Source organism: Branchiostoma lanceolatum, chromosome 5 (assembly GCF_035083965.1).
Source record: "Branchiostoma lanceolatum isolate klBraLanc5 chromosome 5, klBraLanc5.hap2, whole genome shotgun sequence".
Lineage (NCBI taxonomy): Eukaryota > Metazoa > Chordata > Leptocardii > Amphioxiformes > Branchiostomatidae > Branchiostoma > Branchiostoma lanceolatum.
The window spans coordinates 23,848,115-23,862,001 of NC_089726.1; the positions used below are offsets into that span (position 1 = coordinate 23,848,115).

General features: G+C 41.4%; 1 protein-coding gene across 1 annotated transcript; it reads left to right on the forward strand.

Annotated features, from left to right (window-relative positions):
- Positions 1–192: 192 nt before the first annotated feature.
- Positions 193–9,211, forward strand: LOC136435785 (inositol 1,4,5-triphosphate receptor associated 2-like). The gene is made up of 9 exons (XM_066429516.1): positions 193–302; positions 2,071–3,353; positions 3,919–4,100; positions 4,443–4,657; positions 4,836–4,932; positions 5,298–5,382; positions 6,015–6,158; positions 6,581–6,649; positions 6,920–9,211. The coding sequence occupies exons 2-9, from the start codon at positions 2,079–2,081 to the stop codon at positions 8,003–8,005; spliced, it is 3,153 nt and encodes a 1,050-aa protein (XP_066285613.1). The 5' UTR covers positions 193–302; positions 2,071–2,078; the 3' UTR covers positions 8,006–9,211.
- Positions 9,212–13,887: the final 4,676 nt, after the last annotated feature.

The window sequence follows — 13,887 nt, forward strand, 5'->3', positions numbered from 1 at the left end:
GAGGATTGGTTCCGAACATGGAGTATTCGATTCTTTAGGATCGATATTACTACCTTCGTTTTTCAAATTTCCCTTCAAATCAATTTGTGGTAATGGAAAAGAATAATTTCAACGACCCATAGATGACATACTATTTTCGATTGATATCTTTGAGTCTTGTGCTTTTATACAAAAGAGATATTTTATCAAATTTGACCTCTCTACTAATAGAATCTCCCAAATGATGACGTTTTGGCGCCAAATTCGAGGATTGGTCGGAAACATCGTCTGACAGTTCCAAACCTGAGTTCGTCTCTGACAGGGTAAGAAAGTTTGTCTCCTTTCTTGTAAGATTTTGTCACGTTGACGTCGATCTTTTACTCAGTTATTGGTTACGAATAGGTGACTGACATTCAGGCACATAACTTCACCAGAAATCCTCGCGAATTCTGACCAGAATTTGGCGTCAAATCTCGCTGGAATCTTCCGTGTGCACGGCGTCGCATTTTCTCTCAGAGGGCACCGTCAAAAGATAAAGACGTCGCTGACAAATTATGTTTAATAGGCTAGTCCACACGTCAAGCGTCTCCTGTCAACCTTAAGGCTAGATGTGATCTTTATATATAGTAGGAACAAGAAGAATCAACGCGTTAGTGTATCAAAATCATAGTACCCTTTCAAATTATGTTCTTGTAGGTTTGGGCCTTGGTTTGGGGGAGGGGGGATTTAAATGGCTGCAGGGAATTTGAGTTAGGATGCCAGGGTTGGAAAAACATGTTCCTGTTTACGTTACCAGAAACGTTGCATTATTCCTTTAAAGACCATGCTTGTACTATAAAATCACCCAATAAATTCGGCTAACGTAAACTACCAGGGTCAGTCTGCTACTGCCTGCTGTGGTGTTCACATGGGTGGTGGCCTGGCTAAGACAGTCACCATGGCCACCACCCAAGATACTCTAAAAAAGTTTTGAAATTTAGAGATAACAGGTAAGGAACAGGTATGATTATACATGAAGAAGTTATCTTTATGTAACCCAGAATATAAATGACAACACTGGTTAAAATACCATGCTCTGTTTGGTAGTATAGCATAGGTAAAGACATAGGCTGGCAGTTCATGTGCAGTTCTGCCTTACAAGTTCCACATAGCTCCAGTCTATATAACTGGCTTTTAGAATACCATGTAGGTACCATAGCTGCAAGTCATACTTGTAGACACACAACTATCAGACATTTGAATTCAACTGTGAGGAGGGCATTTCCAAGTTGCAATTATACAGTTAGACACTTTGAAACAACTTTGACAGGCTGATTTGAGAGTTTTTATGTGAACACAAGGTTGATTTTCTAAAAACTGAAAGTTGTTTTGACTATGTAACTTTGTTTAAGTCATTCTGTGTCATTCTGTATGGTTTCATAATGTTACTTTGAAAACCAGCAGAAAACAATATTTGAATCTTGTTCACCAGTATTATGCTGATCTTCTCCTGCCTTTGTTTCAAGCTGGAGTCAGTCTGGGATTTTTATGTGTTTATGTAGTTATGGGGGCCAATCCACCTTTCAAACTGCAGCAAGGCCACAGTGGGAAGCACTTCCTGAATTAGTTTATGGTTCTGGCCCCAGGGTTCAGAAAAAGGATTTTTAATAATTAAAAAAAAAACCTGAATCTCTCGAAATATCAAAGGAGCTTTAATAACCTACTTGAAATAGCAGATCATCATGTGTACCTTGCTATAAATCCCATACTATCAACGAACACAATAACAATCATTTAGATGTGAATAATTTTAATGTCTGTGATTTTTTAAAAGCTCATCTGAAATAAGCGTGTTCATGGATTTAAGTTTAAACCCTGCATGTGCAGCAAGGTACATTGTGGGTAAACATGTATATCAAAGTTGAAGGTACCTTAGACATAAACAGAACACGTCATTGGGGTGGATTAGTACATAATCATTGATAGGACTATTTCAAATATTCAATGATGTATATTTGTCATTCCGAACGATAGGATCTGTGACATAAGTGATCGCTCAAGCATTGAATTGTAAACTCAATCAAGTTAACTTTATTCCAATTTTCATTCCAGTACACCCTATGCAGGCTTTCCAAAGTGCAATAATGGAGGACACGCCAAACAGATGTCAGCTTCAACAGTTTCCTTCACCTATCATAAAAACAAAGGTAAACTGGGATGAAGACTTGATACAGTTCACAGACTCAGCTCAGGAAGACCGGAGTAGGAGGCTCAGTATAGGGGGAGTAGTGTTGCCTGCTGTACCCAAACACAGCTCCACCCCATTCAGGCCCAAGGAGTCGTTTCTCCCTCAGACTCCTTTCCAAGGACCTGGAGATGACACCATGGAGAACATATTCTACACTCCCATGTGTCCACAGACGTACAGCAACAGAGGTAGCACAAATGGAACCAACATCACAGACAGCAAGAACACCAGAGAGCCACATCGGGAGCAAGATGAAAACCAGGAACGGTCCGAGACTTCCGACATCACATCAAGAAATCTTAGAAAGAGTCACTGTCTTATACAAGACCAAAATAGAGAAGACAGTGTGGGCAAATTTATTGGAGAGGAAGATCTGGTAGATTGTGTTTTCCATCTCTGTGACATTGAAAAGGCTGGAAGAGTCCCTGTCTCCAGGATCATTGACTACCTCCGCCACACAACAACCAATCCTGTCGCTCCCAATGAGTCTATGGAGAAACTGGACGGTCTGTCGTCTCTCTTGGACCCGAAAGGTGAAGATGCCCTGGTAGACCTTGAAACATACCAGACGCACATGAGGAACTGGATTGAAGAAATTAGGAAGTACGACATCATGCAGAGGCGGACGAGAAGCAACAGACTAAGCAGTGCAGACCATAGTGACTACGACCTGCTGAATGCCTCTTATACAACGATCGGCAGTCTAGAGGGATGTGGCGGGGAGGCTTCCTTCAACCTCGACGCTGCAGAGTTGATGACCAGCGTTGTTGAGCTGCAGAAGAGCAGCAAGAAGCTTGGCGAGCAGAACCAGAAACTGAGACACCAGGTGGACTCTGCGGATGAAGCCAACGCTCTTCTCTCCCTCGAGAACGACAACCTGAAGAAACAGCTGAAGTCAATGCAGCAGCAGACAACGTCGCGGCACAACCAGCTGGTGGACGAGATCGAGGAGCTGAAGTGCGCGCTGGGCGTGGCAGAGAAGGAGAACCGTCGGGGGGAGCACCGGAGAGGCCAGCTGGAGAGGGAGGGACAGAACATGCAGGCTCGTGTGGAGGGTCTACAGGAGCAGCTCAACAAGGCTGCACAGGAGGTGGAGACACTGCAGCAGGAGAACAAGGATGTGGCCATGACACTTAGGCTGCAGAAGGTAACTGGTAGTAGTAGTGACACATTGTAGACAGGATATTAGCTACACGTAGAAGGGCATCTTCTGGATGCGCTGCACTAACTTTACAAAGAAATTAGACACCCTCCTTTTGCAGGGGATGCCCATCCAGAGGATGCCCTGTTTCCCTGGTAGTTACATATACACAATAACATGTACATGTCTTATCCAGGCCATTATGATGCACACCCACTACCAGTTAATTGTTAATTGATTGACGTGTAAAGCTACCTGGTAATTGCTAATCCATAGAGCCCATTGGAGAACTCTGCCCGAATGTAGGTTTTCAGTAAGTAATAGGAAACTCAACTAACAATAATTGGGTTTTGATCTGAAACTGAAATTTTTCAACCATCATCTAATAAGATCTATCAACCTTATGATCTGAGTATCTCTAGTTGAAAGGGAGGTATGCACATCTCTGTTTGATGGTACATTAAAGATTTGGTGGTTGGACAGCTTGTAAGATACTAAATAAGAGATTAGATCAGATTCTAAAGGTAAGGCAGATCTCTGTATAAATTACGTTTTCCATCATCATCATCAGGAGTGCTGTGGTGAGCTGGAGGCCACGACTCTGTCCCTGCAGGCCCAGCTGGAGGAGCACCAGGAGAAGCAGAGGGAGATGTCTGTCCTGGTACAGGAGTACAGCTGCACCATCCAGGCGCTCAGGGCAGAGAAACACCAGCTAGAGGAACAGCTGCTGCAGGTGCAGCAGGATCTGGCAAGGTCACAACTCAGATTTCTCATCTTAGAAAGACTAAAATCATGCTAAACTTCAAGGTAGTTAAAAAATTTAAAGTAGAACTGAATTATCAAGATTTTATACAACAAGCTTTAGATCAGTCCTCTGATCCTGATCTTTCTCAAGTTTAACTTTTCCGCAACGGGTATGATATCAAATAAGATGCAATAGCACATAAAATCTTTACAGTCACAGATTTAAAGCAGAATTGTTTGTTGATAGATGGTGTGACAGTTTGTCTAGAATTAGTTCCTAGCTTGTGTTGTAGCTCAGAGCTTGTGGACAGTATGGGTCTTTACAGACAGAATTTCCCTTGTATATTTTAGGTACCGAGTTGAGAGACGTATGCAGCTGGACACAGATGACCTTGACCCAGCAGGAGTGGCGGTCAGCCCTCTGTCGGCTCTGCACCACTCCCTCCATGCAGAACTGCTGGACGCCTCGGGGATGCTCCCCTCCCCCTTCTGTGGTAACAACAGCTATAAAGTACAGGAGGATGAGGAGGAAGATAATCCTGATGAAGGAGATGAGCCTCAGCAAGGTACAGAGATGGTTTCTGCAGGGTTTCTGTTCAGTAGATACTATTGGCCCATATGCATGTCTGAAATTTTGCTGCAACATAAAGTGTTGTGTTTTAATATGTCTTCGTTTTAATCAATAAGAGAGCAATATTGGTACCCACATGTCCCTATAAGCATTTTCTTTTATTTGTCATGAAGGTTCATCAACTGGTGGAAGCTTGTCTACATTCTCACTTGAGCATTTCAAGCTTATTGCAGCACAGTTGGTTAGCCAGTTCACAAATCACATACAAAGGTACTAGTACTCCTTATTACTAACCAATCCATCTGTTTTCATCTTGTTAACTTCATCTTCACTTTAAAACATCCAGCAAATATAAACTTAGAATTGAAAAAAATGGCTTGGTCATTTGCAATGTATAAAATCTTGATACAAAAATGTATACTAAATGATAATAACACTGTTCAGGTTGGGTTGTTTTTTCATCTGTTTACAAAAGACATTACTTCCTCTCGCTCATGGTAGGTAAATATATTTATTGATATGCTTCAAGGTATAGCTATCTCATGCAAAACATCCCTTTATTATGGTTAGATTTTTCCATGAACAACAGTATACAATAACTTCATATTGTAAAACTAAACTTGTGTCTACCATAGAAACAATAACAACAAGATAGAGGTATCATCACAGCAGAAGACAAGACATCCTTCAGAACTATGTGATGAGATGCATTCATTCCAGGTCAGGTGTTAGATAATCTTGTAGCCCTACTTTATCAATACATCATACAGTACATGTACAGTATATGTATACCCCAATTCAACAGATAAGTAACCTGCTGGCAAAGAGCTTTTCACAATGTCTTTGATAGGCTAGTGCTTTGTGCACATGTTACACTAAGTCTTGCAATGTAGTCTCTATGTCAATGTAATGTGTTTAAGAGATGGAATTTCAAAAACAAAGTTGACAAATTTTAATGATTCGAATAACCTTTTTTCAATACTTTTATTGATGGTAATGATATTGCCCTTCCCATGTTTATTCTCAGAAAGATTTACTTTGTTTGACTTAAGTTGCTATAAACTGGCAGCAGGAAAAACAAATTGTAGTATAAAACTAGTTTGCGTCCAGTCACCACTTGCGATTTTTTTTAACTGGCAAAAAAATCGCCACTGCAGGAGACGAATTGGTGTTCATTGGAAACCGTGTGGAAACTACATTGTACTTGGCAACTGTGCGAAACTAGTTGGCGACTGCCATTTGCAACTAGTTGGCAACTGCATCCCAATGAGAGGGGGGCTTTAAGAGACTTATTTTTCCTGCAACAACATGAATCAAGCTGCTTGACTGACAAGTTCTCTTGTAACTTGCAGGACAAGCTGGATTGGTTGACCCAGGCCAAACGTGCAGCTGACAGAAGAGTGGCGCAGCTGACAGGTACAGTCAGTCGGCTGCGGACAGAGAGGGAGGACCTGGTCAGGGAACACCAGCAGCAGCTGCAGCAGGTGCTGGACCAGGTGTGGAGTCTAACTAACATCTTCACATTCAAATGTGACATTTTAGAAGTACTTACGTGTAGTATGCAAATGTTTACTCTATTGCTGCAAACTATTTAGTATCTTTTAAGGATAAGCACTATTTGTCATATTCATAGACAGCTTTTGTAATCATTATACAGTTTTCTCCCTGCATTACTTCTAAGGCTGGAATGAGTTATGACAGTGATTAAAAAAAGTTAAAGCAGTTATCCTGAATTAAGTACTTTCTCTAATTGCTTAAATAGAAGGGAAGATAGCACACTCTAAAGTCTAATTTCTCTTTTTCTTTCTTTCTGTACTCGTTTGCCAGAATTTGGAAAGCTAGGGTTTCTATATTAAACCAGATGGTGATAAAAGCTCAAATCAGGTCCCACCCTGTTACTGTTGTTCTCACTGTGCAGGTGGTTGGCCAGAAGAAAGACAACCAGATGCTGGAACTGGTTGCTGCAATACAGGATAGGACATCGCAGGTCAGTTACTGTCATCATTCTACGTGGTATCGGGATGAGAATAGTGAAGCTTTTTTAAGTTGCTATTAGCAACAAAAATTACAGTACTGTATTTCTTGCGTGCTGATATAGTATAGATTGAATCAATCAATCTACATTTTGTACCATCATTCTGAAGTTTTCAAATAGGCATATATTACAATCATGATTCAATGTCCTCTAAATTTCACTTTCCCACACATTTCATATTACTGCCTTTTTTGAACTCCAAATTACTCGTTTGTATGTCAGGTGCATGATCTGCAGAAGCAAGTGTCATCTTTAGAAGACCAGCTGACAGAGTCCACCAATGAAGTGCACACGTTGGCAGCAGCATTACGGTTAGAGATGGACGCCAGGTCCCGCGTAGCGGCATCTCTCGAGGACGTGGAGAGGAAGGCATGTGAGGCAGAGGACTGTCTACGGATGCTGCAGATCCAGCTGGAGGATAAGAAGCAGACAGCTGATGTAGTTGAAGGAACCTCCGAGATGACGTCACCAGAAGGATTAAAAGAGAAGACCACTCCAGTGAGGGAGCCAGAGAGCCTCCTGAAGCTGAGACCATGTCAGCTGTTCTCCGATTGGCCTCCTGTATCCCCTGCACCTGTCCTTCGTAGCAGGCATCTCAGCACCTCGTGTCTGGACCTGGCCTTCACCTCATCTCTGTTTGACAAGATGGCTTCAACAGTCGGCACCCAGACGGACCTACCTCGATCACCAAACTCTCAACTCCAGCCTAATGCACCTACCACAAGCACCGCTGTAGGGAAGGAATGTGTAGACAATGCCGTCCAAACATTGCCATCACTGATACTCACAGTGGACAACCAGACACAGACAGAACAGACAACCACAGCAGGGAAGAGCGTGGAGGTGCAAACAGACTCCAAGACATTTGTCGCTGAAACGACTCAAACGGCAGGCGTGGATGAAATTGAAGCAGCCATGCAGACTGATGAAGTCAACACCTGTGACAGCTGTGTGGGCACTGAGGAATATACGGAGGACCAGATAGCCCAAACCGACAGCTGCCTTACATCATTCCAGATGTCCATGGAAGATCCCATTGGACAAAATGACGGAATGTTCAACCCAATTAAGAGTTGCATCAAGCTAGATGGTTCCACACAACATGGTGAGTTTGTAGTTTCCAGACAGAAGCAGCTGCCCATGTTGGCTGTGCTGAGGGTGGTGGTGTGTATCCTGGCTGTGGTAGGCTTTGTCTTCATCATCACATCCAGCAGACAGCTCAGGAGCCAAGTGGAGGCCTGGACTTTTCTGGAGGATGTCTTGGCACCGTATGTAACCTTGCGTCACGTGTCTCGCCCACCCTTCTGAAAAATGGGACTTTATCACCAAAACTGATTAACTGTTCTACCTGAAGAATATTCATTCACCATGACTAATGTTAATGTTGTCGTAGCACTTTGGAAGCTTTGGGAACTCATCTGCTACAAACCACTCAGCTAGCAAATACTTTCTGACAAAGTTATGAATGCTATTTCTATTACAAGGGTGCTAATTTTTTTCTGTGCAGTCATGGTTACAGTCACATGCATACATGACCTCAGCTTCTATTCTCCTTCAAAACTCAGTTCATGTTACAATGATCACTTAATGGAAACTGCATTTCAGGACCTTTGCTACTTTGTCCAAATTTCTTGCCAACAGAATTATTGCAATTGACAGTTTGTAGAGAAGAATAAGAGGTGACCTATACCATCTGTCAAGTTTTTCTCCTGTCCTATCTATGTGCACAGAAGAAAATTTAGACACAGTTGTTACACACAAGTTGCACAAATTGTCATTTAGTTTGTCTTGTCGCAGTTGCACAACACAAAATTTTGGTGAGGGGGCAATGTTTTCTGTTTTTCAAAGCAAGCTTAAGAATTGATGTTTCTTGGGACAGCTTACTTTGTAAATCTGTTATCTGTCTTTCCAAGCTTGTCGCCAATGGAATTAGAATATATTCTGGTTGAGATTACTGCAAGCGTCCTGTTTAGAATGTTACTACGGGTTCATTGTTAGAAATATGTATATTTTAGTCTTTAAGGTAACTACACAATATGTACATGTACATTTTTTTCAAACATGCTGCATGTTTAAGTTTGAAGTTACAATTTGATGAATGATAGAAAATGTTACACAAATACATGTTGGGAACTTCATGACAGGTACTTTAATAAGTAACATTTAAATGTGCAATAACTTTTCATAAGGTTGCATTTTTAGAGTTAAAATCAGTTGCAATAGAGTAAATAGATATCTGATCCAATTTGTGTTTTCTTGACAAACATAGGTGTAAGGAAATTCTACTTATTGCATTGACAATGGTTCAAACTTGACAGCCATTATGATGATCACAATCTCATTAACATCTTGAGGGTAGAGGCTGTCTAGCAATATGTAGTCCATGTATGTTTCACTAATGCACTGCGGTATGCTGCTATGCTGCTTTGGTCTATTTTAAATATTGTCAATGATGTATTTATGACAGGTTCAGTGTGCAAAATAAAGATCTAGTATTTGTTTATTAACTTTTAATATTTATCATCGACATTATTCTTATAAGGCCATGTTGATTCAATTACATGTATATGGATGACATTCTCTGGGAACGCCAAAACTGATGCGAGCACGCGGAAAAATAAAAGATTGCTTTTATCATGAAATCTAAAAAGGTCAACATTTGCACATCGATATGTAACATTAAAATGTTTACTACATTCAAATTTAATTTGTTTTAACAGATATTAGAATACCATTGGTGACTCCACTATATAAGTACGCACACCTTATGTAATTGAGCTTTCAAGGGAGATTTACACTCAACTTTACATTGTCTTTAAAATGGAGGCTGTTGGATAAATCAACATCGTTATTTCCATGGGCACTCTTGACATGAACGATTTCACTATTTACAGAGTATTGCACTTGTGCGCGCTCTTTGATTATGATCATCAATGTCAATAGCCACAACATTTTAAAGCTTTGCTACCGCCCTCCTTGTCAATAGTCGCAAATAACAAGGCATATCAAGTTCACTTGTAATCCTATGATTTTCTACCTTAGCATGATGCAGAAGTTATGGCGATAAGGATAATAGAATCTGGATTGATATGCTGAAGTAAAGTTCAACTGAAAATAGAGCATAGCGTTGGAACTCTCCCAAGCTTATGATACGCTTTGATAAGTTAACGGTCTTGCCAAATATTGCTTACTATAAAGGGCGTTCAGCACCTTTAAAGTCCACTCAGCAGACGGGAACCAGAGAATGTGAATCATCCAGGGGAATGATGCTCTCCACGATTGATCATTCCACATTTGACATGGCCCTTCTTTTTAGACGATTAAACGTGTAAAGTGGGAGAATTCCTTAAAGTCACCGAAAGGACATGGCAGATTTGCCTTAATAAAACCCTTTCAGTGCGGGGGCCCTTCTCTGTGACAGAATAAATGATGTCCATGCTTCCATCATTTAGGCTGCACCAAGTAATTCTTATGGATGACGTCCGCGCGCGCATTGATTTTGGTCTGTTCCCAGAAAAAAACCCCAAGAAATTCCGCTTCCTGTAACTATGACCAAAGAGTTACTACAGTGCCGCCAATCGCGTAAGATTAACGTAAAACTCGTCACGCAAAAGTCTATGCTATAGGCAGGATCATCCTGTCAGCAGTAGAAATTTTTGCACTGTTGACAGGATCGTCCTGTCAGCAGTAGAAAAAATTGCACTGCTAACAGGATGATCCTGACAGCAGTGCCAATTTTTCTACCGCTGACAGGATGATCCTGTCAGTAGTGCAGATTTTTCAACTGCTGACAGGATTTGTTTTAAATTGTTGGCATATACTACTGTACCATGTCCAGATAACTCCGGATCCAACCCTAGGCCTGCCTAACCTAGAATTTAGTCTAGAATACTATAGATTGAAGTTAGGCCGGGCGTAATAGACCGGGCGCTCTACGGGGCAGTGATACGCGCCGTTTTGAGTATCAAGACATGGTCACGGACAAGACATGGTCACGGAAAAAGTCAATAGTTAAGTCAAAACTGGTCAGATCAAGCATATAGATATGTCATGTGGTTTCGGTCGCTAAATATGTGAGCATAACAGTAAAAAGAGCGGCAACGTTGTTGTTGATTGGTACGCTCTCGATGTCAGTCAGGGAGAGATGACGTTCGCGCAACTGTACGAGAGACTTGTAGCGGCGAGTGAGTTTCGGCCATACAATTTCAAGCAAGTCTTGTCAAGATCAGCTACAGTGCATTTCTTCTGCAATGACGAGAAGATCGGGAGAGGCATTGAAGTTAACTCCAGCCTGCAGGTGGGGCAGGCAACCAAGCAGTTCGGGTGTTTCATCCGCATGGAGGTCGACAAGGCAGTTGGCACAACTGAAGCTCCTAGGCCCAAGTCTGTTTTTGAGGTATGAAAGGTTCCGCTCTTAAGTCTGTTTTGGATCAAGTACCTGATGATGTAGGAAAAAATTATAATCTGGGAAGGGGGAGTGTAAGATAAATGCATTCATGTATTCTGCATGGATAATGATCCTAACATGTGTCGTCGATTATTATATTTCAAATCTAGGCATCTTGTTTTTTTCGGCACTTCTTGTTTTTTTTTCGCGCTCTCGCATTAGATTCAGGGTCTCCAAAGGAAAAATTACTTGGTGCAGCCTTATCCGGAGACCCTGGTCATCTTTGTTTGCCTCATTGACACGCCGGATAGCTGGCAATAGGTCATTATTCATATCCCTGGGCTTTACCTATCTGGCTGCAAACGCTTATAATCAATGTTTGCTGTCAAAAACTGAAGCCCTGAGACTCTCTGAAATAAACCGAAATGTCAAGGTCAATAGCGATCTTCCCGTGGAAGGTAGCACGTCTGGTATGAACTTTAAATGGTCAGACTTGTGGTTCTTATGGCTACGGTCAAAGTTTCGAATATTGTTTTTATCTTAGACTTGATTATTAATCCCTTCTCTTTGGTACTGAATTGGAATGTAGCCTTAAATCTGGGATAAAGAAAGTTGTGGGAATAGTGGTATTGTTATGGTCTTAGCCCATATTTTCGCCGATAGTCACTATGACATCTTCCTATGGTAATTATAAAAGGATTTACATTGAAAGTGCAATTAAGTAAAACAAGTAAAGCCGCAGTCACCTAAAGAGACACAAAGGCGTACCACTATTCCTCACAAATCCCTTGCTTCAGACGGCTGTAAGTTCTTCTTCACTTGGTTTGGACATTGACATAGCTGCTTAGGCTAAGGACCTATGTCCTTCTGGGAATTCGATATCGACCCGCCTCGGTTGTCTAAGTGACCGATTGCTGGTTACAAGTCTACATATTACTCGTTGCTGTCCTTTCTGTGGCCTGGAGGAATCGACGTACAGTGACCGAACTTATATAAGCTTCCTGCCCGACGCATTACTAGAAGATCAATGCCTTTCACCCCTGATTTTTTTACAAAATCACCAGAGACTGAAAAGACATCATGATCAGATGTATGTTTCATTCTTACTGCAAAATTGCACAGGGCGTTGTTAAAGTCTTTTCTTGGTACCTACGTATCTTTCCGCTTCTTTGGAACCGAAAAATGTTTGTAAACCTCTGTGTTCTTCTTGTAAGCTCATACCTTACAAAAGACTAGAGGGTCAAAAGTCAAGTCAAATTAGCTGCGCTCCTCTGCTTGCAACCCAAATGAACCGACCCAACCTATGCGTGTGCTCAATAGTCTGTATATGTGTTTGTCCGGGCATGCCCCTGCGGGTAGTAGTCTGCCCTTCTGTCACTTACCACATCTGGTTCAAATCATTAGGAGCCAGAAGTCCAGGGTTCGCGTCCGGGTAGGACATGTCTGGATAAGAGGCGCACCGGCAAGTCATACCAACGACTTTTTTTAAAATGGTACATACTTTGAAACAGTATGGAAGTTAAACAGACTCCACTACCAGTAGACTAGCCCCCTGCTACAGTGATTGCACCACAGTGATTGCACCCAGGGCTGTGAAACGGAAATATAATGCCATATTCGTAAATAGTGGGAATTTGGTTCTTGCATCAGTCGTTTTATATTATTTGGCGAAGGTATTAGGTCATGGAACTCTAGTTTGTTTCTATTTTCAGTTCTTCCGGTAGGCCTGGTATCAAATCCTGGAATTTGTCGGGGGGGGGGGGGGGGGTGGCTAGGACATATACGAACAGGACTCGATTAACATTTCTGACATACACATTTTTTTGGCAATTCTCAAACTGAAAACGTATATTTTTTTTCCTATTGCCTGGTATAGAAAGTGAAAAGACTCTCCTGTATTTCATTCATTCTACCCTACCCTACCCACTCTACACTGCTCTATAAATGTTTTGATTCAAGTCTTTTAGACAGATTAGTAAAATCAATACAGTCACCTAAAAGAAATAAGAGCTGAAATCCTTACTGCCTACACGGTGTCCAGCAGTTCATGTAGTGATTGCAAGATGTCATCAGTGAGCCATGGGCGACAGCTTGGCTGTGAACTGTCGTATGTAAACTTCACGCTAGATGTCCCCATTGATACATGAAGATAGCCGTGCAATACCGGGTAAGATTACAGGTGTCCTCTTTGAGCCATGTGGAAAAACAAATTATGAAAAGATATGCAACAGGCATAATCCATTTTGCGTACATGTCGATATCGTCATGTTTCCAAATCAAACAGACTACTGCAGTACTGTACGTGGTGTGCAGATCATGTCCTGGACAAACATAGCACACTCATGGAACTACAAAATAAAGCAGAATACTAGTACTATGGCATTGTAGTGAGCTGAGAACTATCAACAAACGCCACCATTTTCCGTATCGCTTGGTCGCATATGTTTCTAATTACAGTGCATTCAGTAAGTAACGACTCGAGATTATTCAAGGTTTGAAGATCGGGTCTATGTTCCATTGTGTCTTTTTAGTAACCGTAAAAAAGCCTCGAGCTTATTGAAAAAAACACCGCAATTATTTCTGCATTTACAGTATTTCAACTGGTATCTTTGGTATGTCGATTGCGTTATGGGTTATCCCATTATCAGTAAATTGTGATTTTATTGATATCCATATCTTGTACTAAAAGGATATTCTGGATTCTAGAATAAAATGAAATCGCAATACTATCTCGCTTAATCGTCAAACACTGCCACCTACATTGTCGTCGATAATCAAAGACGAACTGTTTGTTGTCTGTTTC